Genomic DNA, 27,275 nt, shown 5'->3' with positions numbered 1-27,275 from the left:
CAATTATAACATTATTGTTTCAACTATAATATAGAAAAAAGAGGTATATATATATATATATATATCATTTTTCTAATAGATTTGATAAGATTCGAAATCTTTGGATGGCATGTTATGATAATTGTTTTTTACGCCATAATATCAATTGGTTTCTTTTTAGTGTAGGCAAGATTTAATCATAGTTTTTTATTTGGCAAGAAAAGATTTTATCATTTAAACTAATTGACAAGGTACCACTAAACCTTTTTTTTTCTTCTGTTTTTTTTTTTTTTTTTTTTTTTTTTTTTTTTTTGAGAAAACAAGGTACACTAATCAAAATACCCAAATCTTGATACATAGAGCACTCATACAAGTTCTTATTGTTATGTATATAGATTTTTGGCTTTTGGACTTTGTGTAAAATAGTTTTGCAATTTTACTTCTTACTCTTTTTATTTATATTCTTTCTAAGTCCTTTTCTTCTCATAAGCACTTACAAATTCTTTATTCACAAGGCCAAGACTTGAAGGCTTCCATTTATTGAACATTGGACAATGTAAACTTAAGATTAATGTGTTATTTAACATTTATTTTTGAGTTTTTTGTTCATTTATTTGTATAGAAAAAAATATATATGATCAAGTTATTTTTTTTTAATTTTAATATTTTTTTGGTTAGTGAAAAAAAATATGAGTCATACCAAGTAGATTCAAATGCACCAATCACAAGTGAATACTGTAAAATTATCTCCAATAGGAGACTTAATGTGGCCCATATATATTTTATTTTTAGTATTTAATTATTATTTATTTGGATTTATTATTTATTTGATGATAAGAGTGACAGATAAAGATCCATCCTATTAGGAGTCTTTTGTGAAAAAACACTTATATTTGGTGAATAGACATACTCTTTAATGGGAAGAGTAATATAAATACTAATGTTAAATTGAAAGAATCCCTAGTTAAAAAGCCCATGTTCTCCATCAAAAACCATTTCTAAGGAGAAGGTCATAGACTAGAAGAATCTCTTGTAATTCCTTGCTTTACATATCATTTGAATAACAATGGCTGGAAGTATGTTTCATTTTCTTCTACTGATTTAGATTTTGTTTTTTGTTTTTTACATGTGATTTTAGAGCCTCCTTAATGCTGTCTTGTTTAGTTTTTCATTTGAGAAATTATTTGACATGATTCTAGGATATTTATTTAATTTACTGTTGTGATTAATTTTGGTCAATGATGGTTTTGCAAATCCATGTTTTGTTCATAAATATTGTGGGTTGCTTTAACTGTGCATATTTGGGTTTTACGGTCATGATAGTTTTTACTGGTTTGATTTGTTTGCCCATTTGGTTCGGTAAATCAATATTGTAATTCATGGTGTTTGTATTGTGCATACGTTGTGGGTCTGTTTACAAGTGAAGAATGCATAGGTTGTTTACAATGGTATTACTTCACTGTCAATATAAAAAAAAATAATGAGAAATGATATGTATACAACATTTTCATAACAAATTATAAGTAGCGGACTATTAAGGGATGGTATTCGTAGGCAAAAAAGTTATTTAGTTAGTAGTAGATTTAAATTTGAACCAATAACAATTTACTACCTATAATTTAAACCAATAACAACTTAGCATCTTAAGACATGATGATAATTACATTTTTTTTTTTTAATGGTACTTCATTAGGAATCTCATCTCAAAAAAATAAAAAATTTCATTAGAAGTAAAGGCATCTAAGAATAAAAGCATCTAAGTGGCAATTAATTCTTGAAGGTAATGACTTGGTTCCATAGGGAGGTTTTTTTTTTTTTTTTGTGATTTATTGGAATAAGATGGTAAATTAGGCATTAAGATGAGACTTTTACTAGGCCCCTAGGTTTGGAAATTTTTGTGATTTATTTTCTTCCACTGCTTTAGATTTATTTTATTTTTTAAAAATACTTAAACATGTTGTGAATTTGGATGTACCTAGAGTTTTCCTTCACTTTTACTATTGGGTTGTTATTGTGTAATCCCGGACTATACTCCCAGAGGGATGGGTCCCACCCACCATGGGGCTCACCCCTCTATAAGAGAGGGGAGCACTAGGCTCTACTTGTATGTGAGGGTGGTCTTAGGAACACCTTCACTTGTCAAAAAAAGAAAAAAAAAAATTGTACATGCAAAAAAAATTTATATAAATAATTATTTTAAATTCATATTTTTTGTGACTACCCTGACTTGAAAAAATGTGTATATATATATATATATAGTATACTATATTAACCTATTTTGATCACTCTAATAAAAATGTTGAACACTTTTACTCAAGAATCATAAGAATTTGAGTTCAATAAATATAAGAGTAATGCTATATCCACAACATTTTTACAATAATTTCACAATAAATCTTATGTGGTAAATTGTTACTAATTCTAATTCAAGTTCAATATTGATATGTTTTACCCATCAATAACAAACTAACAACTTGTTGCATAAAATTTGTTATGAAATTATTATGGTCACTTTATTATCTCATATCAACATTTTCAATTTGCATTTTATCTTTTATTACTGTAATTTTTTTTCTTATTCTCTTTGCTAGTACAAAAACATTGTAATATTTCATGTATTTTTTTTTTTTTTTTGGTAACGTTGATATATTCAAATTGGTTATTTATTAGATTTTATATAATTTAAGTTTTTTAGTTACCACTCTAAAGACAATTCCTAGAGCCGCAACTAGAGGGGAGTATAGACAGGGATTATACAATAATTTTCCTTCACTGCCTACTTAAACAATTCTATCCAGGTGGAGCTTAGCTCACCAGCGCGCTTTCTTCGCAAGAGGAAAAATAAAATAAAATAAAATAAAAAGAAATGATGAAGAATAGTTGAATAGGACGTTGAGGTTATTAACAGCCCTTCACCAGCGAGCATTTATTACTTATTACTTATTGCAAATTACAGCCCACACCTTAAGTCTAAAATGAATTAAATCACGGACTCTACCTACAACCCGCTAAAATTGCTTATTTATTCTCATGCATATGCTTCCCCTTTCTCTGCCCATTCTTGGCTTTGCCTTTAATTTCCCAACTGACTGAAAAACTTTATATAAAGATCTCTCTCTCTCTCTCTCTCTCATATATAATCATACATTGTTTAGAGGTCCTTGTTTGTGAGCTTCTTTGCGTTATTCAAGGAAATGAGCATCTTATACAGGGAGGCCAGGCCCAAGTGGGTTTGGCTCAGCTTCGACTGCTGAACAAGTTACTGAAGGGATTGATGCCAGTAATCTCACCGCTATTGTTACTGGTCAGCTTTGAATTCCCCTTTCATTTAGTCAATTATTGTTTCGTTTTACTTGTTTTTGATTGATAGTCTGTCGTGGTGTTCATGCTCTTGTTTAATATCTATGAAATATGGGGATAAAGAAAAGGTGAGAGAGATCATGAGAAAAAGAAAGTGAAATCAATATATAATTGCGGGATTCTTATTTTGATGATTTCATAATTGGGTCTTGGAAGATAGGATTTAAATCCTAGACATTTTCGATGAAAGTTTCATAAATTACCAGTGAACTAAGTTGTTTTGCTTCTATTTCATCTGGTTCTATTTTTGCCTTTTTCTTTTTGTAATTATCAGCTTTATTTTTATAATTATGAGACAAAATTTATCATACCTTTGGGAGGAGGGAAATAAATAAAATGAAGTGAATTATTTAAAAATATTCATTTCATTATGTTGTTTGGGAATTTTAATAGAAGAAAGGTCTTAACCTGATCATAAGTTTAAGTAGTAATGAATTAAATAGGTAATAGAGAACTCACTCTCTATTTCCTCAAAATCTCAAAATTTTCATTCTCTCAAAAATTAGAAAGAGTTAGAAGGAATGGAATTAACTTTAATGAAATTTTCACCAAAACATCCAAAATACTTTTATATATTCAGTCATTTATTTTTAAATAAGAATCTAATAATAATATTTTCATAAATAGAACTTTCTTTTTAGAAAGTAAATAGAACTAATCTTAAATAAGGTTACTTATCTTTCATTCATTTATTTTAAAACATCAATAAAGTTACTTAATTTTGTTTCATCCATTTTCATTCCTTTATGATTTACTAATTATTTCATTCCATTCCTTTATGAATTCTTAAATGAAGTGTTAATTTTTTTATTTTTTTTTTAAGTTTCAAAAAAAGTGTTAATTTGTTCTGGTCTAGGTTCAACTTCTTAAAAAGGAAACAAAAATCATTGTATTGGTGGAAACCTGGAACTACAAGACTAAAATCCCAGAGTAAGTCTAGCACAACACCAATTTTCACAATTTTGTCACAATTTTGCCACATGGTGACTTGTGAATGATGAAATCATTGACCCACATGGACCAAACTTTTTGTTTCCACCACTTACAACTCACCATGTGGCAAAATTATGACAAAGTTATGAAAATTGGTGTGGTGCTAAACTTACTTAAAATCCCATCATCTCCCATACATGATATTGAATAAATAAAATATAAAAAAAAATTTAACGCACTTCAATAAGTTTCTCTTTATATGTAAAATCTAATTTTTATAACAGCATTATGAATCTTTGATCAATTTGAATTGTGGATAAAACTTAATAATATTTAGTTGTATTTCATCAATTTAATCATTGATTCATTGTAATCAAAATTTTACATATGTTACTAAATGAAACCTATTACATATTAAATTCTTTTATTGACCAAATTTAATTTTTGCCGTCCTAATATTTGAAAATGAGGGAAATATTTTATATCAAAACAAATGGCACTAAATGTTAAATTTTATCCAAAATATCTCAATCCAAAAAACAAAAAAAAACAAAAATTCCTTGTCCAAATCTGACCTTTTACTCATTGTCTTGTTTGAATTTTCTTTCATCATTTTTAGCCGCTACATACCTGACCACCCATATATCTTTGAAAATTATTGAATATTCTGGGAGTGCAATAAATACGTATTTTCTCTCTTCACATGAATTATAAGTCTCACCATAAATTTAATTAATATGACCCACAATTATGTGAATTATTATTAACTTAAATTCATTGAAAAAAATTATACTGAGAACTTATTTGGACACAAGAAGTTAACCTCCCTTTATGAATCGCATATAATATTCAGATAACAAAACGGTTTTTAAATCCAAGAACACGTAAACAAAAAAGAAGAACATGTTATCGTTCTCTAAGCTAAAGAGTCTTTTAATATCTAGATACATTGCAAATGCAGTTTAGTTGAGTTTATGTTATTTTAGTTAGAAATGACTCTTTAAACGGATGTCTTGAAATAATTTTTAATAAATTAATAATGTAAAGTTTATTTTTAAATTATCTAATATAATACGGAAATTGTGTAAGTTTTATTTCCTCTACACGGCCTTTCAGTACTTTCCATTTGCAGTTTGTACCCAAAAAAAAAACCATTTGTTGTTAGGCATGCCTTTTATAGGTGGGCCTTTTTCTTCAAGATCAGTCAACTCATGTCAGTAATGCTCCACCTGCGATGACCAATAATTGGGCAACTATATCTAAAAGTTGGTGAACTTCTTCATTAGAACGATAATTTCATAAAATATTTTACCCTTGGGGATTGAGATCTACCATTCCTAAAAGACTGATTGAGACAGATAGTAGCAAAAAGCACATTCAATCTCAATTATTGATTAAAAAAGTTTTATAAAAGAAGTAAATAGTTAAAGTCAAGAAAGTGAAAAATGAAAAAATTTTGTGAGCGTAAATAATGTGAATTACACTCGATGCAATACCTTATATACTGAATCCTAATCCTACTCATTGAGGGGGTAATTTATAGCTGATTGAGCTCTCACTACAATTTCAATAGTGATAGAGAAATAAATCAACCATATTGGCCCTAGTGGAACCCTTTGATTGTGAAAATGCATGCAGCTACTCCCTCGCAACATGTGAGCTTGAATCCTAATCATACTCATTGAGGGAGTGATTTATGGCTGATTGAGCCTACACTACAATTTTAGTAGTGATAGATAGAGACGGACCTACCTTGTGACTGAGGGGGGCCATGCCCACCCCCCCCCCACCCTTTGATTGTGAAAATGCATGCAGCTACTCCCTCGCAACATGTGAGCTTGAATCCTAATCCTACTCATTGAGGGAGTGATTTATGGCTGATTGAGCCTACACTACAATTTTAGTAGTGATAGATAGAGACGGACCTACCTTGTGACTGAGGGGGCCATGCCCACCACCCCCCCCCCCCCCAACTTCATAAAAAACCCTTTAGTGCACAAAAATTCATTAGACCGCCCTTTACCGAGCTGCCTTCTTCAAAATTTTATCCCTTCTGCTTTGTCCTTTTCTTTGTTTGTTCAATAAATCTGGTTTGGTCTACTTAATTTTCATTTCTTGTTTTATCTGCTTAGCTCACGTGACAGTAATAAATAATGAAAGTAATTTCTATAACCCTTCACATGTTGTCTTTTACAGTTTTGATTCCACCACATTCAGGACACGTGTTAAGCTTTTAACCTCTACCTTTTTCCATCTAATTTTTTCAATATATCTAGGCATACACGTTTAAAAAAGGAACATATTATTATAATATAAAAATTGGTTTTTAAAAAATATATATAATAATTGTTATTATTGGTTATATCATTTTTTTTTTTTTTTTTTTGGGGATAACAAAGATATATCATTTTTAAAGACTCTTAAAAGCTTTACAAATTATATAATAATTCAAAAAAAATTTAACTTTATACCAAACTATTGTTATAAATAAACCCGAAATGGTATTTGATTGATCCCCAAACACATTATTCCCTTAACCAAACCAAAGCGATCACCGTACGAAATTGACTCATTTTTTTTGTTTTTAATCTTAGTCGAGAGCTCTCTACCCTCTCTCACCTCTCATTCATTCTCCTAATTGAATGAGTGATATAAGGTATGATATAGATTTTACTAAATAAGTCTTATAAATTGATGTGTCATCAATTATAAAAATTAATATAAATATTAATTTATTATTTGTTGAAATGACACTAATTACATTAATTACCACATCAATTTGTAAACTTTTTGTTAAAAAATTTCTAATAGTTTTAGCATTTTTCTAATTGCAAATTAGCACGTTGATAGTTTGTTAGTGCCAAATGGAGTAATTTGCATTTTCACTAAAAAAAATATTCATATTCTAGCCTCCCCTCAATCAAAATACTGGTTTTGTCCCTGGTGATAGAGAAATAAATCAACCATATTGGCCCTAGTGGAACCCTCTGATTGTGATAATGCATGTAGCTACTCCCTTGCAACATGTGAGCTTGAATACTTGAGAAATAATGTGCCCAATTGAGTTCAAACTTCAATGGAAGCACTTTAATTCCAATAATTATCTTGTAGATTAGCTGTATATATATAGCGGTTACCCCGTACTATGTGGTCCTCATTCATTAAAAAATAAAACATGTGATGTGGACCTCAAAGCGTGTGTCTGTGTATGTGTAGGGGTGGTGATTTATAATGGCTATCCAAAGTTTGTTCTAATGTCACTTGATTTAACTTAAGATCAAAATTAATACAACTTATCATCAGTAGTAATATTGTGAATGTAGTATTACTTAATAATGTTTCATATGTTCTGATTAACTCAATTGTTAAACTCTCATGATATGCAGGAGGAGCGAGTGGAATTGGCTTGGAGACCGTGAGAGTGTTGGCTCTTCGGAAAGCTCATGTCATCATTGCTGCAAGGAACATGGAAGCTGCAAATGCAGCAAAACAGCTTATTTTTAAAGACAACGAAACTGCGCGTGTGGATGTCCTAAAGCTCGACCTGAGCTCCATGAAGTCTGTTAGAGCATTTGTTGACGACTTCGATGCTCTTAACGTTCCCCTTAACATCTTGATGTGATCTCTCTCTCTCTCTCTCTCTCTCTCTCTTTGTCTCTCTAGTCTGTATAGTTTTACCAAACTAATACAGTTCTTCTATGAACACACACTCTTGCTTACAAATAATATTTGAATATGGCAAATATTTCAGAAACAATGCCGGTGTCATGTTCTGCCCCTTCCAGCTTTCAAAAGATGGAATAGAGATGCAATTTGCTACAAATCATATAGGTTGGTAGTAAAATAATTGATGTCTCACTATGTGTATATATGTAATTTGGTTTGCAATTTCAACTCTGCCAGTAATCGGTTATATCTCACTTCACTTCTCAGGTCATTTCCTCTTAACGAATCTTCTTCTTGAGAAAATGAAGAACACAGCAAGATTAACCGGTATCGAGGGCAGGATTGTGAACTTGTCATCAATAGCCCACAACTACACTTACGAACATGGGATCCGATTTGATCAGATCAATGATGAAAGTGGGTACGTCAAAATTTTCTTTTTATTTTATTAGGTGCAAATTCGTAATGATGTAAATTAACCAATATGATTTCATTGCTAATCACTCTAGTCAGGACCCAAAAGCTAAGAATGTTACCCCTGCTAGTTCTCTGGCTTTTTCATAATGATAATGCATTACATAAAAATTTTACTTGCTTACGAGCGGCTTCATGATTTTGCTCTTTGTGATAGTTGTTGTGTGATTGTGGATGATGATTAAATGATAAGTGGAAGCATGAAAAAGAGAACAATCTTTGCCCTTGACGGCTACATTTTATATTAAACACTTATATTACAATGAACCCAATGTAGGGTTTATATAACTAATAATCTTAGGCTAACCATAGACTAACCTAAGATTAATACATTTGTTTTATAAGTACATGAGCTTACAATTGGTTTGGGTTGCTTGTGCCATATAATGTCTAACACTCTTCAATATCTTTGTATCAGTTATTCTAACAAAAGGGCGTATGGACAATCCAAATTAGCAAACATATTACATGCGAATGAACTCACTCATTGTTTCCAGGTAATTTTAATGTGTCTGTTTGGGAATAACTTATTTAGTTGAAAATAAAAAATTTTTGCTGAAAGTACCGTAGATGAAACTAAAAAGTAGTTGAAATAGTACTGTAAAGATTTATAAATAGTACCAAAAAGTGTAATGAAGCCTATAAATAAAAGCAAAAATAAGATAAATAGTAAAAAAAACTGGCTTTTTAAGTTAATGCCAAACGCAACCATAATCTTTAAAACAAGGATTAAGGTAATCTTTATTATTATCTTTTGAAGATTTTACACAGGTCACTACTTCATCTAAAGTGTCAATTTGATCCTGGATTTTCGATTTGAGTAAGTAATCCTATACATTATCACGTATTTTACTAATTCATTGATCCTCTCTAATGAGATGCAGGAAGAAGGTATAAACATTACTGTGAATTCAGTCCATCCAGGAGTGATAATGACTCCTCTCATGAGATATTCTGAACTTCTGATGAGTATGCTCTTGCTCTATGTTTCAAAATATAGACAAAATATGCAAAGAAAAGCATAGCATTTTTCATAACTTGATCATCTTTATATGCAGGAGTTCTACGGGTGTTCACCTTTTATCTATGGAAGAACGTACCTCAGGTAGATTAATACAATTTTTTTAGCAAAGATTAATACAACTTTTAATCATCAAGGCACTGTTTATATTTTGAGTTCTTTAAGGTTTATGGAATGCGTGGATAAATATCTATGCTTAAAGCTAGCACGCACAAACACACATACAAATAAACTCATAAGGATCTTCTCAATTTTTATAAATCTCAAGGTGTGTACAGTTTTATTTTAATTAAGAATTATGTTAAGGATACTACAAAATTTATAGACTGATTTGTCACTAATCAAAAAAAGTAATTTAAACATTCACTTACTAAGTCGTTGAAATCCACCAATTACATTCACTTTTTTTAGTAAAATTTGTAATAACTTCAACAATTTTCTTCATTTAAATTAGTTACCATTGATTATCAGTTTTTAATGAGATTTTAAATAAAGCAACACTTTATAAAGTTATATAAAACCTTGACATTTGTAGAAACTAAATGTTTATCAATCATCATAAAACAACCTATATCCATTTGTAGGAGAATTCTACCATACTCTTTTCTTTCTTTTTTTGGTACTTACATAAATATGAACGGTAAATATAAGATATTCACTTATTTAACAATATACATTTTTTATAAAAGGGAAATAATTAGTACATACCATATACACATGCTTGTTTTTAATTAAAATTGTGAATCATTGCTCCAAAAAAAAATGTTTAAAGTAAAATTGCCTCATGTTTAATGAATGAACGATTAAGATTAGGTAGTTCACACGATCTATAATATTTGTAATATTTGTCTCTTTCAACTCATTCAAACTAGATATATACTAAATAAGAGATATCTTATGCATTTGATATATACTTCCTCATAATTTGTGTGACTTACAATCATGCAAAACCTAAGTAGTGCGAGGAGGAAAAAGCATATATTTGAGATAATTATTGGCCAAATAGCATAAGCACTCCAAGAAAAGGGTTAAAAAGGTATAAATCGGATTTTGTTTATTGCAGGGAGCATCCACGACTTGCTACGTCGCACTCCACCCAAATCTGAAAGGTGTTACTGGAAAGTACTATGTGGACTGCAATGAGATGGAACCAAGTGCGTTTGCAAGAGATACAGTATTGGCTAAAAAGCTCTGGGACTTCAGCAACAAGTTGGTTTCTTCAGTTGCGAAACCTTGAAAATACATAGCTGCTCTGCTTGTTTTTTAATATATTAATATATCTCTCTTGTCAACAAGTATATGACAAGGCAGTCCCAGTTTTTGTTTTTTCTTTTTTTCTTTTTTTTTTTAATATATATATTGTTCTGTTGGTATGGGTGAAAGATTCACTCAAATATATGTACTTCGTTCGTAAGAATTTCATCCACTGGCTAAATTGCTATACTTATCTAAATCTCTTATTTAAGAATTTTCAGTTCCCCCGTTACCAAGTTCATTTTTAATGCAAGTTCTAATGCATCAATATTCACTGATTATGTGTGTGTGTTTAACCAAGGGCGGCTCCAAGAGCAGCCCAGAGGGTTCAAATGAACCCCCTGACCTGGTCCCAAAAAAAACAAATTATATACAATTTTTTTTAAATCTTGTTTTGACCCTTACAACAAAAATATGAACACCCTGACTTTAAATTTTTGGTTAAGCTTAATTGAAATAAGTTTGAACACGATCCTCAGTTTTTATGTTGTCTTAGTTTTTCTCAATGTTCAATCAAGTAGTTTGATAAGTGTTCTATACATTTCCAAGCTCAAGAAATCTTTTACTGCTTACTCCAATTCTAAAAGAGTGACCACGTGTATATTTATAAAACCATACACTTCAAAAACAAAAATTTATTATTGGAGTATTATTTTTCTTAGTTTCACAATTACTCCTAGCCCTACTCTTAACCGTGTTACTATTCTTTTTTTTTTCTTTTTTTTTTAACAAGTAAAGCACTAAAGCATTTAGAATACTCTACTATTCTTATTTATTCTATTTTTTTTTATTCAATTGATATAATTTATAAATATAATAAGTTATTATTAATTTGATAAATTTAGAATACTCTACTATTCTTATTTATTCTATTTTTTTTTATTCAATTGATATAATTTATAAATATAATAAGTTATTATTAATTTGATAAAAAAATGTATGATTAGTTATTTAATTCTATTTGTTTATGCATCCAATGATTGTTGTCTTAAAACTCTTAACGATCTTTAATCTATTAATAAATTTTTAGAACTTGGAAGTTGTATATATAGAAAAACCAAAAACAACGTACAATTAATCATCTTATTTTTTTCACTTGCGCCTACCCTCTGCCAATAAATTTTTAGCTCCGCCATTATTGACCCCCTTAGAAAAAAAAATCTTGGAGCTGCCATTGTTTTGCTCCAAATTAAAAAGCTAGTTTATTTTACTATTCAGCTTATTTTTTGCTACTATTCATGGGTCCACTGCACTTTTTTGATACTATTCATAAGCTACACTGCACTTTTTTGATATTATTCATAAGTCTCACTGTACTGTTTAAACTAATTTTTACATTTATCTACCGTACTTACAACAAAAAATTTTCAATTCCAATAAAATAAGCAAATTTCAAACCGATGCAATATATATCATTGTACCGTGCAACTTTTCTGGATAGACTATATAATAATTTTTTGGCAATTGACTCTATCCACCAGAACCACAATTGTACAGTATAAGCTATACTCTCAAATAATCTTATTTCTGTTTGCCAATTACTTATTTTCGATAGCTTAGTTACATAATTGAGCAAAAAAATTAAAAATTAAATTATATAAAATAAATTTGAGATAAAAAGTAGTTTGCGCTTGCAAACAGGAAATTAAACAACCGGCTTTTCCAATATTTCATTGGAAATTAACGGGATAGATTATAGTTGCTTACATCAAGGCCCCAAATATATAAAGTTTGGAAGCTACCAAAATTTCTTAAATATTTGGCAAAATACCAAAGCTATGCTCATGACAACGAGAGTGCTTCAAATTTTCAATCACCAATATTAAAATAATAATAAAATTTTAAAAAAAAAATTATATAGTTGAAACTAAAATAGAGTACCATGGCGGCTGCAAGTGAGATCTTACCAAAAAAAACTCGAAAATCTCCAAACGAGACTCACATCACCCCCGTCTATCACAAACTGATCAATCAAACGGTGTGAATTTCTTTTCCTCTTTAATTGGGTCTACACGATTAATGGGCCTGGTCTTGCTCCCAAAGGCCCACGGCCCGGACCAAAAAAGCAGAGCCAGCAACCACAACAGCTGCAAAGACCGGAGGGACAATCAAATCCACCTTCGACCTAACGAACAGGTGAGCTGGCAAGCACAGGATCTCTCCCGCCACATCTAACGGCAACCTAACGGACCCTTCCGTCTCGCACAGCTTCGAGAACCGAGACGTCGAAGATATCGCCGACACGAAGGCCACTTCTGGCGCGAACGAAGCCACCGCTACCGTTAACGTTAGGATGGTTGTCCACGTGGCCGCATATATAAGCAGTGGCCTCCGGGAGCTGAGGTTCGAGAGTATTGAGGTGAGTAGTGGAAGAAACATGGTTTTTGTTTTTGTTATTGTTTGTGTTTGTATGTTGACGTTGGAATTGTAAGGAAAGAGTAGTGGGGTTTGGGACTTGGAGTTTTACATAGTTATATGATGTTATTATATGAATTTGAAGGTGAGGAAGTGAACCTAATCACAACTGCTTTTTTTTGCGATAATGGTAGTTTAGGTAGAAGAGAGAGAGAGAGAGAGAGAGTGAGAGAGATCATATCTATGTTGACTAAGAAGGAGTGCGTGGGGTTGGGTTCGGTTAAATAGGAGAGCGACTCCATTGACGAGAAAATTTGTGTACATCCTATCAAAAAAAAAAAGAAAAAGAAAATTTGTGTACATTGGAATATACTATATATACACGTGTCAATATGGTATGGGAGTGGAAAGTTTCACCTTGCTAGTGATTGAGAATGTCGATTGACAAGTCAAGCACGGTCTCTTCCATTATAAGGATGTTTTGGGTTCAATTTACCTACGCAATTTTTGTTTGTTTCTCAAGATATTCTTGAGTTACATTCATTACATTCCACATTTTCATACTAGGTATTTATAATTTTTTTAAGAATATTTATATTTAACAAAAGAGCAAATTTCACTGCATTGAAAAGTAGCAAAAACTAATAAACAAATACCCTTTTAACAGAAAGTTGCTCATAATATGTGAAACATGTTAGCAGTTTTTCAGGGTAGATAGAAGATATTTCTCAACAACCCAATCATGTTTTGTTAGCCAATTAAACAAATACTCTTTTAATTGAAATATGCTCATAACTTGCGAGACATGTTAGCGGTTTATCAATATGTATGGGTATATTTCTTAACAACTCAATCATGTTTTGTTAGCTGATTATGGCTGATTTTTTTTTTTTTTTTTTTAAACTAAAGTCCAAGTTTTCTTCTTTATTTAAAAAAAAATTTAAAAAAAAATAATAAAAAAAACCTACACTGAGAACTACTCTAAAAGTATTCAAATACAAGAAAATTTTGAAAATGACATTACTAAAAAATTCAATGTGAAATAGGAATATCAAATTTGTATGCCAACAAATTAAGATCCGTAACAGGAGGAGATGATTAAAACCTATTCTCCAACCTTGGGTGGGCCAACAACTTTAACCATTGATAACTACTTCATCATCTCTCCCAGAAATGGTTACAAGAGGTTGGTATACAGCTTTTCATCCTAAAGGCCTAAACGGCACAAGGCATTTGTGCACATTCTTTCAAATTTTACATTTCACAACAACAAATTGTGAAAGAATAGGTATTGCACACATCAATGGAGCATATTAACACGCGTATGACATGAACAACTATGATTTTATGAGCAACGCCGATTTCACAAACTGGAGGAGGAAAATGCTTTCTCTACTTTGAGAGTTAAAAACAGGAATCCAGCATACGAGATGCAGAGGGCAGCAAGCATAATCGCCACCATTGCCTTCAATGAGATGTATGGACTCAGGAAGAATACAACTGCAATGGAAGCACTCTGCCAGACCTTGAGCTGTGCAAATGCCCCTTCCTGTACAGAAATTGTGATCATAAATCCAGATCATAACACCTCGCTAGAACTTCAAGTGCAATAATAAGAAATCAAATGAAGTGATAAATGCCAGCGGTCTCATAAAAAACATGACCGAGCAAAAAATGTGTCTCATGTGCAAGTGTAAGTTGTGGAACAAATTTAGAAGTGCAAGGAAATGTAGTATTGATATGTGAATATAGATACAGAAGAATTAGCAATGAGATATTTTACATAAATATTATGAAATAAGGAAATATTTACCAACATTAAAAAAAAAAAAAAAAAAAAAAAAAAGAGTGCACTCTTTTGAGCATTAAATGATAATAAAATGTGGATGAAACCTAGAAGACCTGAATAATATAACAAAGAAACATGAGATACATGCAGTCAAGATGTGAGTTCAGCATTAACACCTTATCCTTGGCTACGTAGGGTGAGAATACCAGGATAAAAGTTACCCCAGAGGAGTAAAACATCAAAGGTGCACCCATGCATTTATACACACGCACACACACAAAGGCTTATCAGTTATCACATATAATTATGTACCATATCATGCTTGAAGAGTATCCCAAGCAAAGCACTAAGCTGTGTATTAAATACTCCATCACCAATGCCCAAAATGGCAGCCATGAGAAGTGGGTACATAATGCCAAGTACTCCGCTAGTTAACCTGAACCATGACATGGAAAAATAAGGTGTACGCAACATAAGTATGGCTTCAAAATACTCATTACAACAAAAAGCTTGAGTTTAAAGAAACCTTAGTACCCTAAATTGCTTATTGCTTACCTGTATGCTAGTAGAAGCCAGAGGAATACAATAGCCTGAATAAAGGCTCCTCCAGAAACTATCAAAGTGATAGACTTAGGACCAGAGGTAAGTCGACCAGCAGCCAATGAACACTGGCACAAGTTCCAACAATAAATTTGACCATAAATACAAATAATTTAACTAAAATATCTATATAACAAGTTTATCTACACAACAATTCTGCACTTCCAACATGGCATGTGAGAACTTGCCACTCAACAACAACATTGAGCTTTTAAATTCAATATAAAGAAAATTTGAATTTTGCTTTTGAAAATATTTCTTTGAGATTGTAACATATATTGCAAGTAAAAATTGTTATAACAACTGAGTTCCACAACATGTTAGAAATCAGATCACAGGAAAAGGCACAGCTGCTACTCGTGCATTAAAAATTATTATGAGAAATACAAAACAACCAATTTACTAATTGGCATGCTACTTCAGTTGAACTAGAATGAAAGGTAAAGAACCACTTGTTACTGCATTCTTTTACTTACTATTGCATCAAAAGCTCCATATACCGCCATTGCACCACCCACACCAGACTCACCAAGTGCTGGGGTTACAACGTCCTTGGTGAATTCAGCCCTAAGATATAACAATCCATCTTAATAAGAGAAATTGGAAGGGAACATATAAATTGACACTAGAATGGCAATGAGAAAGTATATCATAAGTTAACCTAGTAATTACCATACAAACGCTTGTTGTAATCCTGAGTATGCAATAAGAGGAATGACCAGTAGCATCCGTACATCAAACAAAGGATTAATTACTGACTTTGACAAAGATACCACATTAGAGTAAAAGCTGACAGATGAATCTGGTTGCCGACTCTCTACTTCATCAGTCTTTTTTGTTAAGAAGCACATGAGTATGGTACCTAAGGTCATACTGCAAAGAAACACAACATACAGTAAAGTTGTGCCACTGGTACTTCCCTCCTGCAGTGATGTGAAAGAAAATAAAACCATGAGATTGAATGGAAAGAAATAGTAAATTGTAAACCCAAAAATGCACAGGCTATGCATATGCTATAAGAATTCCAAATTGAAGTGAACATATGTGCATGATTGTGCCTGTCTAATTAAGGTTTTATTAAATAGAATCCATTGTAGTAATCCAGAGATGGGTATGAAAGCTCAGGCCATGATTGCTAGTGTATCTCCTTAATGATTTTTAAATTTCCATATACTACACAAACTAAAATCTTCCTCCCAGAAGAATTTATATATTGATAAGTAAGTTTTGGCCTAAAAAGAAGGGGTAAGGAGAGATTCAAAATAGTGACCTCTGCCTGATGGTGCTATCTCTTGGGGTTCAGGAAGATATAGATGCATGATGTATATTAAGCAACTAGTGCAAGGGGCAATAAGTGAAAGGGGAAGATATAGATGTATGATGGGTAAGCACATATCATGATATATCTGTTTGATTCCATATTTATTTGGATGATACTCTATTATGTACTCAATTATTCTACGAAAAATCTGTCAAAGACACCAGTTCTTCCTCATATTCAATTACTTTGAATCCTAATATTTTATATACTCAAATTATATATATATGTGTGTGTGTGTGTGTGTGTGTGTGTGTGTGTATGCATATATATATATTAAACATTTTAGTGCCACCTAATATCTTATTGGAGATAAATGTGATCAATATACATATATATATATATATAGAGAGAGAGAGAGAGAGAGAGAGAGAGTCCGGGAGCTTTTGGATGGAAGGATAAGTCTTCTTTAACGACTAAATAAACACAGTGAGTTAAGTGTGAAACCAGAAGGATGGAGTACAACAGCCAAAGTTAACTTTGAGGTTAATGCGTACCGTTCCATCACTCAACAATGCAAGTGAGATAAGATTTCCAACAAACTGCAGAAAAATGAATAAAAATTATATTACACAATAAAACTTCACTTTGGCAAGTTAAAAATAATTGATAAAATAATAATATTCTTAACAAAATAACACATAATGAGACTTGTCACAAAAAAGATCAAATGGTTCACCTGGTGACTCGCAAACAGTCCCCAGAACTCTCCATTGAATTTACCAATTACTGTTCCTTCATGTAAGTTATAATCTCTTGCATGACTGCGGGCAGTGGAAGTGAGATATGTACCCTGATAGGTCATACGAGGGGTTATGAAAAAAAAATTTGGCTCTACAAACTATTACTGTAAACTACCAAGAAACTCAAAAAATCTGAAGCATGGACTTTCACCTGCCCAACCCATATAATTGAAGCAGCAAATCCAAGGTAAACAGAAGCTGGAACCATTGTATACCTAAAGAAGGAACAGACTGATGTTAAAACACATGCAGTTAAAAAAATTCAAAATTCAGGTAAAAAGTGATTCAGATTATTATGTATATTAATCACAAAATAAGATACAATTGATAGTCAAATTTAAGAGCTGAGATAATGCAGTCATAGATGCCAGAGATTAACAGTAAAAACTAAATTAGTTTATGGATTCACAAGACAACTGATTAATTCAAATCAATACCATTGTGCAAGTCATAAAAATTTCACACATTTTATAGGGTATGAATAAAATGATCGTAATCTGAGAGTTTTTTTTTTTGACAAGTAATGCAATTCTTATCAATATCAAAAATATAGCCACCCAAGTATATAGGAAGTATACAACTGGGGACCATACAATCAATCACGTAAGTTACAAGAATTTATCAAATCAATAATAGAACATAAAGACAAACCATGCAAAACAAACATCCAATCCAACAAAGTTCAAAAGAAAATTAATTTGAAATCAGGCATAGTTCTCTGTCCTCGAAACTCCAATTGTTCCTCTCCCTCCATAAACACCACATTAAGCAATGTTGGGCAGACATCCAGAACAGTCTTTGACATCACCCAACAAACTCCAAATAAACCCAACACCCTAGACCACAATTCTGTAGCTATAGGACAGTGGAGTAAAAGATGGTCAACAAATTCCCCATTGCATTTACACATAAAACCAATCCAAAACCAAAAGTCACACATTCTTTTCTGTAAATTGTCAATCTTCAAGATTTTCCCCAAAGCTGCAATCCAAATAAAGAAAGCAACTCTAGAAGGAAGACTTTCATATGCTCTTCCAAGGGAATGATTGATCACCATTTCCATGGAGAACCCTGTAAGAACCACTCACTGTAAATCCCTTGTTTTTATCTGGTTTACAGCACAGTTTATCCTCCCCACTTCCTTTTGCTGATGCACCATAAATCATATCCAAGAAATTCAACAAAAACTCGAAGTCCCAATCCTGCACAGCTCTTATGAAATTGACATCCCAATGCAGTACCCCATGTGTGTATAAAATATTTTTGTTCCCGGGATATATTGGTCCAATATTTCATAATTATATACACAGAAGTTCAGCCCAGCAAGTAGATAGTATCATAATAATTCTATCTTATCTTCTATCTGATGGTAAATTTGAAATCAATGATAAGTCTCATTGCATAATTTGTTTACCTTTTTAATGAGCATAGAATATAAACTAAAACTGTTGTTCATAAAATCTTTTTTTGATCTGATTTCAGTGATAGGATCATTTTCCTTTTTCCCCCTATTACATTTGATTGATTGTTGAACTTTTAGAGTTTGATTTTGATGTACCCATAGTATGCATCCTGTGTACTTGGGCTACACGCCTTTTTGATTAATTAATATTGTTATTTATCCCAAAAAAAATAAAAATAAAAATAAATAAGACATAAACTAATTCATTGACTTCCCATCAAGCACCCTACAAAAATTGAATATGGCTTTAGATAAATGCAAAGTCACGACTCTTGAAACAAATGAAGATAAAACATTAATCCAATATAGTATATGGCATCCACAACTCATTTTTCTCCATAGGACCTGTCTGGTTTTGCTTTTGGAGGGGATGAAAAGTGCTTTAAGGTGGTTAAAGCTCTTTTAGCTGAAATTGCCAAATATTTAGCAATTTTGCTAAAGAGCTCCCTGTCCTCCTAATCAATAAAACGTTGTCATTCATGCAAATGTGACATTGTGATTTTTTATTTTTTATTTCTTATGCTGATTAGGAAGCTAACTCACACATTTGCATAAATAGCATTATTTTATTGGTTGGGAGGACCTTTAAGGGGGGTCCTTAAAGCTGGCTAAAGCTAAAATTTGGAGCTTTTAGGGAAAAAACTCTACAATTCACTAATCATGCTTTATAAATCTACCACTTTAAAGCATTGTTTAACGCAATTTGTCAAACACTCAAAAGCCAAAAAAGCTAAAGAGCTTCTCAGTTAAAACTCTATATTACTAACTACTAAAACTCTATAATTAAAACTCTCTTCCTGAAGTAATGCCAAACATGCATATAATTTTATCGATTTCATTTGATTGTCAAAACTGTTGGTAATTTCTCAGTGGAATAGCAAGTTAAAAGTTCAACATTGCAGACAGATCATATAAAAAGAGGTTTACTTTTTAGAAAAGCATTCCAAAAAAAAATCAGTGTGTAGAAAAACCCAAAAAATAAAACCACAGTGAAAGATCCGAATGCACTATACTAATAGCAGCAATTAGTTACCATGATGGCTTCAAATTTGCAGCTAAGAACAACCAATAACCAGTAGTCCCAAGAACCAAAGCATTCTTTGACCCAAGTCCCCGAACCACCATTGAAGCCACCATGGAGAAAAATGTGAAAGATACATACAATATCCCAAGCGAAGTCGTACCCAAATCCTCTTCCTGATTTGAAAATTGAAATTCATACCCAAACCATCAAACCCAGCTAAAATATAAAACATTCCAAAAGAAACAAGTTTTCTATATTCAAAACTTTCAGTTCCCTCAGCAAATGAAACAATTCTCAGCAACCAAGCATAGGAAAGCAAAAAAAAAAAATTGCAAAAGCGAAGAACAGAGACAAGAGACTCACGGTGTTGAGGGTACTCTCAAGATTCTGAACAGCACCATAGGCAAGAAAGACCAAGAGGAAGGCAGAGCTGAGAATATGAACGTCTCTGGCATGGTTTTTCTTTGGAATTTCAACTAGTTTATCACCAACCAATGGCGCCTCTTCATCCATGGCTTCAAATCGAGTGCTCGACCCAATTGACCACAGAATCACTATATAACCTCAGAAATGAGAGAGAGAGAGAGAGAGAGAGAGAGAGAGTCCAAGAGAGTGAAGACAAAAGCGAAGAAGTGCCAGCTATAATGAAAGCAAGCATTAGAAGACGAATGAAAAGAGTTGGGGTTTCGATTATTTTATTGTTGGTGGAATCGAATCCCAATAATTTCGATTCGTTGCTGACTTTTGGGAGATATTCAAGACAAAGACAAAAATGGTTACTGGGTCAGCTCTCACAACTCAGAACTCAAAACTCGGAAGGTAATTTGTAAACGTTAATTTGTGTTTGATGATCTGAACGTTAGGTGGGGTAATGAAATCCTCTTTGTTACGTGGTTTCAAGTTAAAACTTAAAACTCCATTTCTTCTCTCCCACTATTTACATTTTTTTTTAAATAAAAATTCTTTTATCTAAAATTAAAGTTTAGATTCCCCAATTGAATTTAAATATTTAGTTGTTTTGAATTTAATTATTTTTTAAAAAGATAATATTATTCTTCTTTTATTGGTTAAGGAAATGAGATGTTTTTTACTTTCTAAAAAAAAAAAAAATAAGGTGTTTGAATTTAATTAAAAAACTTATTATACTTCAGTGAAGGTACAATACCTAATTAAGAACCGTCCAAAGACTAAGAGGATATTTGGTTAGTGTTTTCAAACAATCATTTTCAGTTTTTAAATAATATTTTACACATTTTAATGCACTTTTTCACCCACACATATTTTCACAAATTTTTCAAATAACAATTTTCAATTTTTAAACATATGTACCAAACGGACTCTAATTTTTTAGGTTACAGTTAAGCCCATTATACTATTTCTGAAAAAATAAATGCTGAAATTAGTCTATAAGGCTGGTATTGGTAAGATATGGAAAATTATTATATATAAACACAATTTACGAATTAAAGTTAATAAAAAATTAAATGATACATCATGGTTTGATTTCAATTGAACCTTCTCAAAAATCATGAACCTCTCCTCTTTCTGGTTTTTTGAACAGTCTAAATTTCAAAACTATGTTATTTATTATCTAGATATTCTCTCGTATATATAATTGTCACAATACAATAATTGTGGGATTATGTTATGACAATTAAATTGACCAAAAATTAGTTTTGGGAAAATGAGCACAGGGGTGGCAAAATTGGATACGACCTGCGAACTCAACATGACACGATACGAAATTAGTAGGTTATGAGTTAAGACTTAATGGGTTCGTGTCATATTCGGGTTGAACAATTGACCCGTTTAATAAATAGGTTAGGTTAGTGTCCATCACATGGAATCCATTTAACCTGTTTGACTCGTTTAATTAAATGACATTTTACCAATATACCCTTCAAACCCTAGGTATATAAACTTCTTAATTATTGTGGTTTATTTTCTTTGACATATTATGATTGATTATACATAATATTGAGATATGTTTTAATTTTGAATTATTATTTGTAATGCAGTTAATTATTAGTTCTAATTTTTATATAAAAATATTTATTTGTTTGGGTTTTCATAATTCATATCAATTTTTTTAATACTAAAATTATTATTATTATTTTCGTTTTGATAAAATCTGATAAATAGGTTGACACGACTGACTCATTTAATAAATGGGTTATGTTAAGGTTGAGAAATCTTGACTCGTTTAATAAACATGTCGAGTTAGAGTTGACCCATATAGTCTAATACTCATGACTCGACATAACACAAACCCGACATGCGAACACGAATTGTCACCCCTAAATAAGCTCAAACAATAAGACTTAGAGTCTATTTGGTTGAAGTAGTGGAAAAGTAGGAGAATAGAAAACAGTGGGAGGATGAAACAGTGGGGGGATAGAAAAGATTTAGTTTTCCTTCATGTGTGTTTGGTTGGAGAGGTGAAAAATTCTTTTGTTTGATTGAGAGGAAAAATGAGATAATGGAAATGAAGTTGGTATAAATTTACAATTATATACTTATTAAATAAAACAAAAAGTAACACATTTTTTTATTAAAAAAAATGGTGTATGTACACTTCAAAAAAAAAAAAAAAATTTAAGGAGCACAATTCAAAGAAAGATGAGCACCAAAAAAAAAAGTAATAACGAAAAGTACAGGAAAAGAAAAATAAGACGAAGAAGAAGAAGAAAATAATAAAGGAAAAAAAAAGCTAAGTGAAAAGACAGATTTTTTTTTTTTTNCCAAGAAAATCAGATTGGAAATCTGACTTTTTAAATCTCGACAGATAGCAGGTGTCGAGGTAGCTGTCGAGAGGTGTCGAGCTTTATAAATTTTGCACTTCAACTTGCTTTCTCTTGAACAGACTTGATGACTTCAACACTTGATCTTGAAACATTGTTTCTTGAAGTATTAAAAACACCTAGAACTACTCAATTACAAGCAAAGTGCGTTTTGTCAAAGAATTAGCCAATTTACATAACTAAGTGACATATGTTCTTAAACAAGTTAAAACATATATGTCCTAACAGTTTGAGAGTGTTACACCCTTTTCGAAGTGATTTTATTTGTTAAGTGTTAACAATTATGAGATTTGAGTTGAAGCATAACTTTGGATAGAAATTCAAGACATGTTTTATCTTAAGACTAAGGTTGTGTTTGTGTTGGCTAAACTATTCACACACTGAGTATTGGTGGCATCTGAAATATCTTTGGTGGTTGGTGTTTTGACCTTTGATTAACTATTTCTACTAAAGTAATAATTTTTTTGTTATTTTGTGTCTTTGTCTCAAATTGCTTAAATTGCTAGGGACTAGCAATGAGTGTGATAATAGCTTAATTTTGCATATTTATATCATTATTAAAAAGCATTATCATACTTATTTTGAGTTAATTCATGCATTTTATAGCTGATTTTGGAATAATACTGAATAATCAATTTTGTGCTTAATTAAATTTTAATATGTGAATTTGTCTTTTGTAGGATAATGAAATTAAATAAGTGGATTTGTGCAAAAAAAAAAGCTAATGGACTTTACTTTACAAGGGCTATGATGAAGTCAAAGAAGACCAACCTAATTAAATTTCAGTCCAATTAGAGCAAGGAATTAAAGAAAATTTGCACCAAATCCAAGTCCATTTTTTATTAGGATTCCAGCCTACACACCAGTTAGTATTTGGAACATAACTTTCGGCTCAGATGTCCAATTGAGATGATTCAAGTTGGGCTGGAAAGTTAACTTAAAGGGCTACAACTTTGTGGTGTATCAAAACTCATAATTCTGAAGTTAAATGGGCCGAAAATGTCAGTTAATTGAAGCCTAAAAACCGTGAATTTTCTCCAAACGAGAATTCAACTTGTAATAGGATTTATTGACCGATTTAAAGGCTCTTTAGGGCAAAATTCAGAAAAGCTACCATAGAACATAATTTAGGTTTTCTTAAAATTTCTTTACAGTTTTTAGAGTTTTATTTGTGTTATGGTTTGCTAAAAGCCTTACTAAGGCAAACTGTGAAACTCAACCGTTTATTGGTATGTTCTTAACAATTATTTATTGGTTTTAATGCTTATATTTTTATTTTATTTTACTGTTTTACTCATCTAGAAAATTATTTAGTTCTGTATAATTCTTTTATTTATTGTAGACTCCGAGCACGTTAAATGCTTATTATTCCCTGTGAACTAATTCACTAGTTTTGTTTTGCCTAAAATCAATCAATTTCATAAAACTACCTTAAACAATTAATTCTTGAGTTTTTATTGTTATATTATCCGACTAAGATCATCCTCTGTATGAATTTTAGTTAAGTTATAAAATAAATATTGTTAAGACTACCAATAGATGTGTTGTGTGTAGATCTCTAACCCTTAGCGCTTTAATATATTTTTATTTTCTCTCAATTTAAATTAACTTTACTAAATCATCAAAAATCTCTTCAATTAAATTTTATTATTTTAGTTTTATTCTATTGTGGTTTGCTAATCAATTCCCTTTTCCCCGTGGATTCGACCTTGAACTTATCGAGTTATTACTTCGCGACAATCCTGCACTTGAGAGCATTATTTAAGTCGTAGCAAGTTTTGGCGCCATTGCTGGGGACTAGGCGATTAGAGAAGCGTTCCACTTCGTTTGGAGAGGTTTTCGGCATTAAATTACTTCACATATTGGGTAATATCTCTCCAAATCTTTATTTTTAAGTAGTTTAGTTTTCTTTTAGAGTTTTTCTTTTATTTTTACTTCTTTTTATTGTTAAGGGTATTTCTTTTGTTTTCTTTTTCTTTCTTGCTTTACTATTGCATGTGTGTTTGGTGTCGTGATAGTGATAATTGCTTGTTTAGAATTGAGTCTGATAATTTGTTTGGCAATTTTTCTAATACTTTCACACATTCTCACACACTTGATATCATGGCGGACTTAGAGAGTAATCATGGTGATGAGAATAATTTAAATAATGAAAACTTCCATGCTCACCAACCCATTAGAACTCACAGGGATTATTTGCAACCTACTAGGAGTAGTGCACCATCATGCATCATTTTTCCAACTAATGCAAATAATTTTAATTTTAAGCCCGGCATGATTTCATTAGTTCCTAAATTTCATGGCTTAGATTCTGAAAATCCTTACCTAAAATTTAAGGAATTTGAGAAGATATGTCTTACCTTCTATGACCAATCATGTAATGAAGAGACCATTAGGTTGAAGTAGTTTAGTTTTCTTTTAGAGTTTTTTCCCTATCTTTAAGAGAAAAAGGAAACAACTTCAACCTAATGGTCTCTTCATTACATGTTTGGTCATAGAAGGTAGAACATACCTCCTCAAATTCATTAAAGTGTAGGTAAAGATTTCCAGAATCTAAGCCATGAAATTTGGGAAGTAATGAAATCATATTGCGCTTAAAATTAAAATTATTTGCATTAGTTGGAAAAATGATGCATGATGGTGCACTACTCCCAGTAGGTTGCAAATAATCCCTGAGAGTTCTAATGGGTTGGTGAGTATGGAAGTTTTCATTATTTAAATTATTCTCATCACCATGATTACTCTCTAAGTCCGCCATGATATCAAGTGTGTGAGAATGTGTGAAAGAATCAGATAAATTGCCAAACAAATTATTAGACTCAATTCTAAACAAGCGATTATCACTATCACGACACCAAACATGCATTCAATAGTAAAGCAAGAAAGAAAAAGAAAACAAAAGAAATACCTTTAACAATAAAAAGAAGTAAAAATAAAAGAAAAACTCTGAAAGAAAACTAAACTACTTAAAAAGAAAAGATTTGGAGAGATATTACCCAATATGTAAAGTAATTTAATGCCAAAAACTTCTCCAAATGAAGTGGAATGCTTCTCTAATCACCTAGTCCCCGGCAACGGCGCCAAGAACTTGCTATGACTTAAATAATGCTCCAAAGTGCAGGATTGTCACAAAGTAATAACTTGGTAAGTCTAAGGTCGAATCCACAGTGAAAAAAAAATTGATTAGCAAACCACAAGAGAATAAAACTAAAATAATAAAGTTTAATTGAAGAGATTTTTAATGGTTTAGTAAAGTTAATTTAAATTAAGAGAAAATAATAATATATTAAGGCGCTAAGGGTTAGGGATCCACACACAACACATCTATTGATAGTTTTAAAAATATTTATTTTATAACTCAACTAAAATTCATATTAAGGACGATCTTAATCGGATGATTTAACAAGAAGAACTCAAGAATTAATTGTCTAAGGTAATTTTATGAAATTGATTGATTTTAGGCAAAACAAAACTAGTGAATTAGTTCGCAAAAAATATTAAGCATTTAACGTGTCCAGTGTCTACGAAAAATCAAAGAATTATACAAAACTAAATACTTTTCTAGATGAGTAAAACAATTAAAAAAAACATTAAAACATAAGCATTAAAACCAATAAATAATTGTTAAAAACATACCAATAAACAATTGGGTTTCACCCCTTGCCTTAGCAAGACTTCTAGCAAGCCATAACACAAATAAAACTCTAAAAACTATAAAGAAACTTTAAGAAAACCTAAATTATGTTCTACGGCAGCTCTCCTGAATTTTGCCCTAAAGAGCCTTTAAATAGGTTAAAGAATCTTATTACAAGTTGAATTTCCGTTTGGAAAAAATCTCAGGTTTTTAAACTTCAATTAACCGATGTTTTTGGCCCACTTAACTTCATAATTCAGACTTTTGGTAAACTGTAAAGTTGTAGCCCTTTAAGTTAATTTTCCAGTCCAACTTGAATCATCTCAATTGGACATCTGAGACGAAAGTTATGCTTCAAATACTAATTGGTGCACAAGCTGGAATCCTAATCCGAATTGGACTTGGATTTGGTGAAAATTTCATTTGATTCCTTGCTCCAATTGGACTCGAATTTAATTGGATTGGCCTTCTTTGACTTCATCATGGCCTTTGTAAAAGTAAAGTCCATTAGTTTTCTTCTTTGCACAAATCCACTTATTTAATTTCATTATCCTACAAAAGACAAATTCATGTATTAAAATTCAATTAAGCACAAAATTGATTATTCAGCATTATTCCAAAATCAGCTATAACATGCATAAATTAACTCAAAATAAGTATGATAATGCTTTCTAATAATGATATAAATATGCAAAATTAAGCTATTATCACTTGCACATGGGTATTTTGGTCTACTCCATATCATGTGAGTTTTCCTTTTAGTTTTCTCCTCGGGAGACAAAAATCAAAGGAAAAGAAAAGAAAAAATAATAATAAAAAGCCAAACTATCAAAGAAACGACAAACCCACGTGCACTTACACG

The 27,275-nt window shown here is 31.4% G+C and overlaps 3 protein-coding genes across 4 annotated transcripts; 1 reads left to right on the top strand and 2 right to left on the bottom strand.

Annotated features, from left to right (window-relative positions):
- The first annotated feature begins 1,045 nt into the window (after positions 1-1,045).
- Positions 1,046-10,733, top strand: LOC112023318 (short-chain dehydrogenase TIC 32 B, chloroplastic). The gene is made up of 9 exons (XM_065772489.1): positions 1,046-1,055; positions 3,179-3,283; positions 7,659-7,890; positions 8,024-8,103; positions 8,206-8,359; positions 8,831-8,909; positions 9,297-9,381; positions 9,471-9,517; positions 10,497-10,733. Exons 1-9 carry the CDS (start codon positions 1,046-1,048, stop codon positions 10,668-10,670), a joined length of 966 nt encoding a protein of 321 aa, XP_065628561.1. The 3' UTR covers positions 10,671-10,733.
- Positions 10,734-12,332: 1,599 nt separating this feature from the next.
- LOC111989507 (uncharacterized) lies at positions 12,333-13,269 on the bottom strand. The gene has a single exon (XM_024021300.2). The coding sequence runs from the start codon at positions 13,064-13,066 to the stop codon at positions 12,704-12,706; it is 363 nt and encodes a 120-aa protein (XP_023877068.1). The 5' UTR covers positions 13,067-13,269; the 3' UTR covers positions 12,333-12,703.
- A 769-nt stretch (positions 13,270-14,038) lies between these two features.
- LOC111989527 (UNC93-like protein 3) lies at positions 14,039-20,845 on the bottom strand. 2 transcript variants are annotated; one of them, XM_024021322.2, is made up of 10 exons: positions 20,342-20,845; positions 19,988-20,151; positions 17,644-17,707; positions 17,429-17,542; positions 17,247-17,291; positions 16,104-16,354; positions 15,908-15,998; positions 15,387-15,499; positions 15,144-15,267; positions 14,039-14,591 (listed from the first exon to the last, which is right to left on the bottom strand). In XM_024021322.2, exons 1-10 carry the CDS (start codon positions 20,489-20,491, stop codon positions 14,406-14,408), a joined length of 1,302 nt encoding a protein of 433 aa, XP_023877090.2. In that variant the 5' UTR covers positions 20,492-20,845; the 3' UTR covers positions 14,039-14,405. The 2 variants fall into 2 exon arrangements, with proteins under 2 accessions (XP_023877090.2, XP_065628585.1); XM_065772513.1 differs by lacking the exon at positions 19,988-20,151.
- Between the last annotated feature and the right edge of the window lie 6,430 nt (positions 20,846-27,275).

Source organism: Quercus suber, unplaced genomic scaffold, assembly GCF_002906115.3.
Source record: "Quercus suber isolate HL8 unplaced genomic scaffold, Cork oak 2.0 scaffold_60, whole genome shotgun sequence".
Lineage (NCBI taxonomy): Eukaryota > Viridiplantae > Streptophyta > Magnoliopsida > Fagales > Fagaceae > Quercus > Quercus suber.
The sequence above is the reverse complement of the archived record's forward strand: the minus strand, read 5'-3'. Positions and strand labels throughout refer to the sequence as shown.

Bases quoted from the DNA above. Each gene is read 5' to 3' on its own strand.
- LOC112023318 (XM_065772489.1), top strand. The intron at 7,891-8,023 runs GTGATCTCTCTC...CAAATATTTCAG, and splicing joins GTTCCCCTTAACATCTTGAT to AAACAATGCCGGTGTCATGT. The intron at 8,360-8,830 runs GTACGTCAAAAT...TCTTTGTATCAG, and splicing joins CAGATCAATGATGAAAGTGG to TTATTCTAACAAAAGGGCGT.
- LOC111989507 (XM_024021300.2), bottom strand. From the start codon at position 13,066: ATGTTTCTTCCACTACTCACCTCAATACTCTCGAACCTCAGCTCCCGG.
- LOC111989527 (XM_024021322.2), bottom strand. From the start codon at position 20,491: ATGGATGAAGAGGCGCCATTGGTTGGTGATAAACTAGTTGAAATTCCA. The intron at 15,999-16,103 runs GTAATTACTAGG...GTTATATCTTAG, and splicing joins TTACAACAAGCGTTTGTATG to GGCTGAATTCACCAAGGACG. The intron at 14,592-15,143 runs GTACATAATTAT...ATTTCTGTACAG, and splicing joins TACTCTTCAAGCATGATATG to GAAGGGGCATTTGCACAGCT.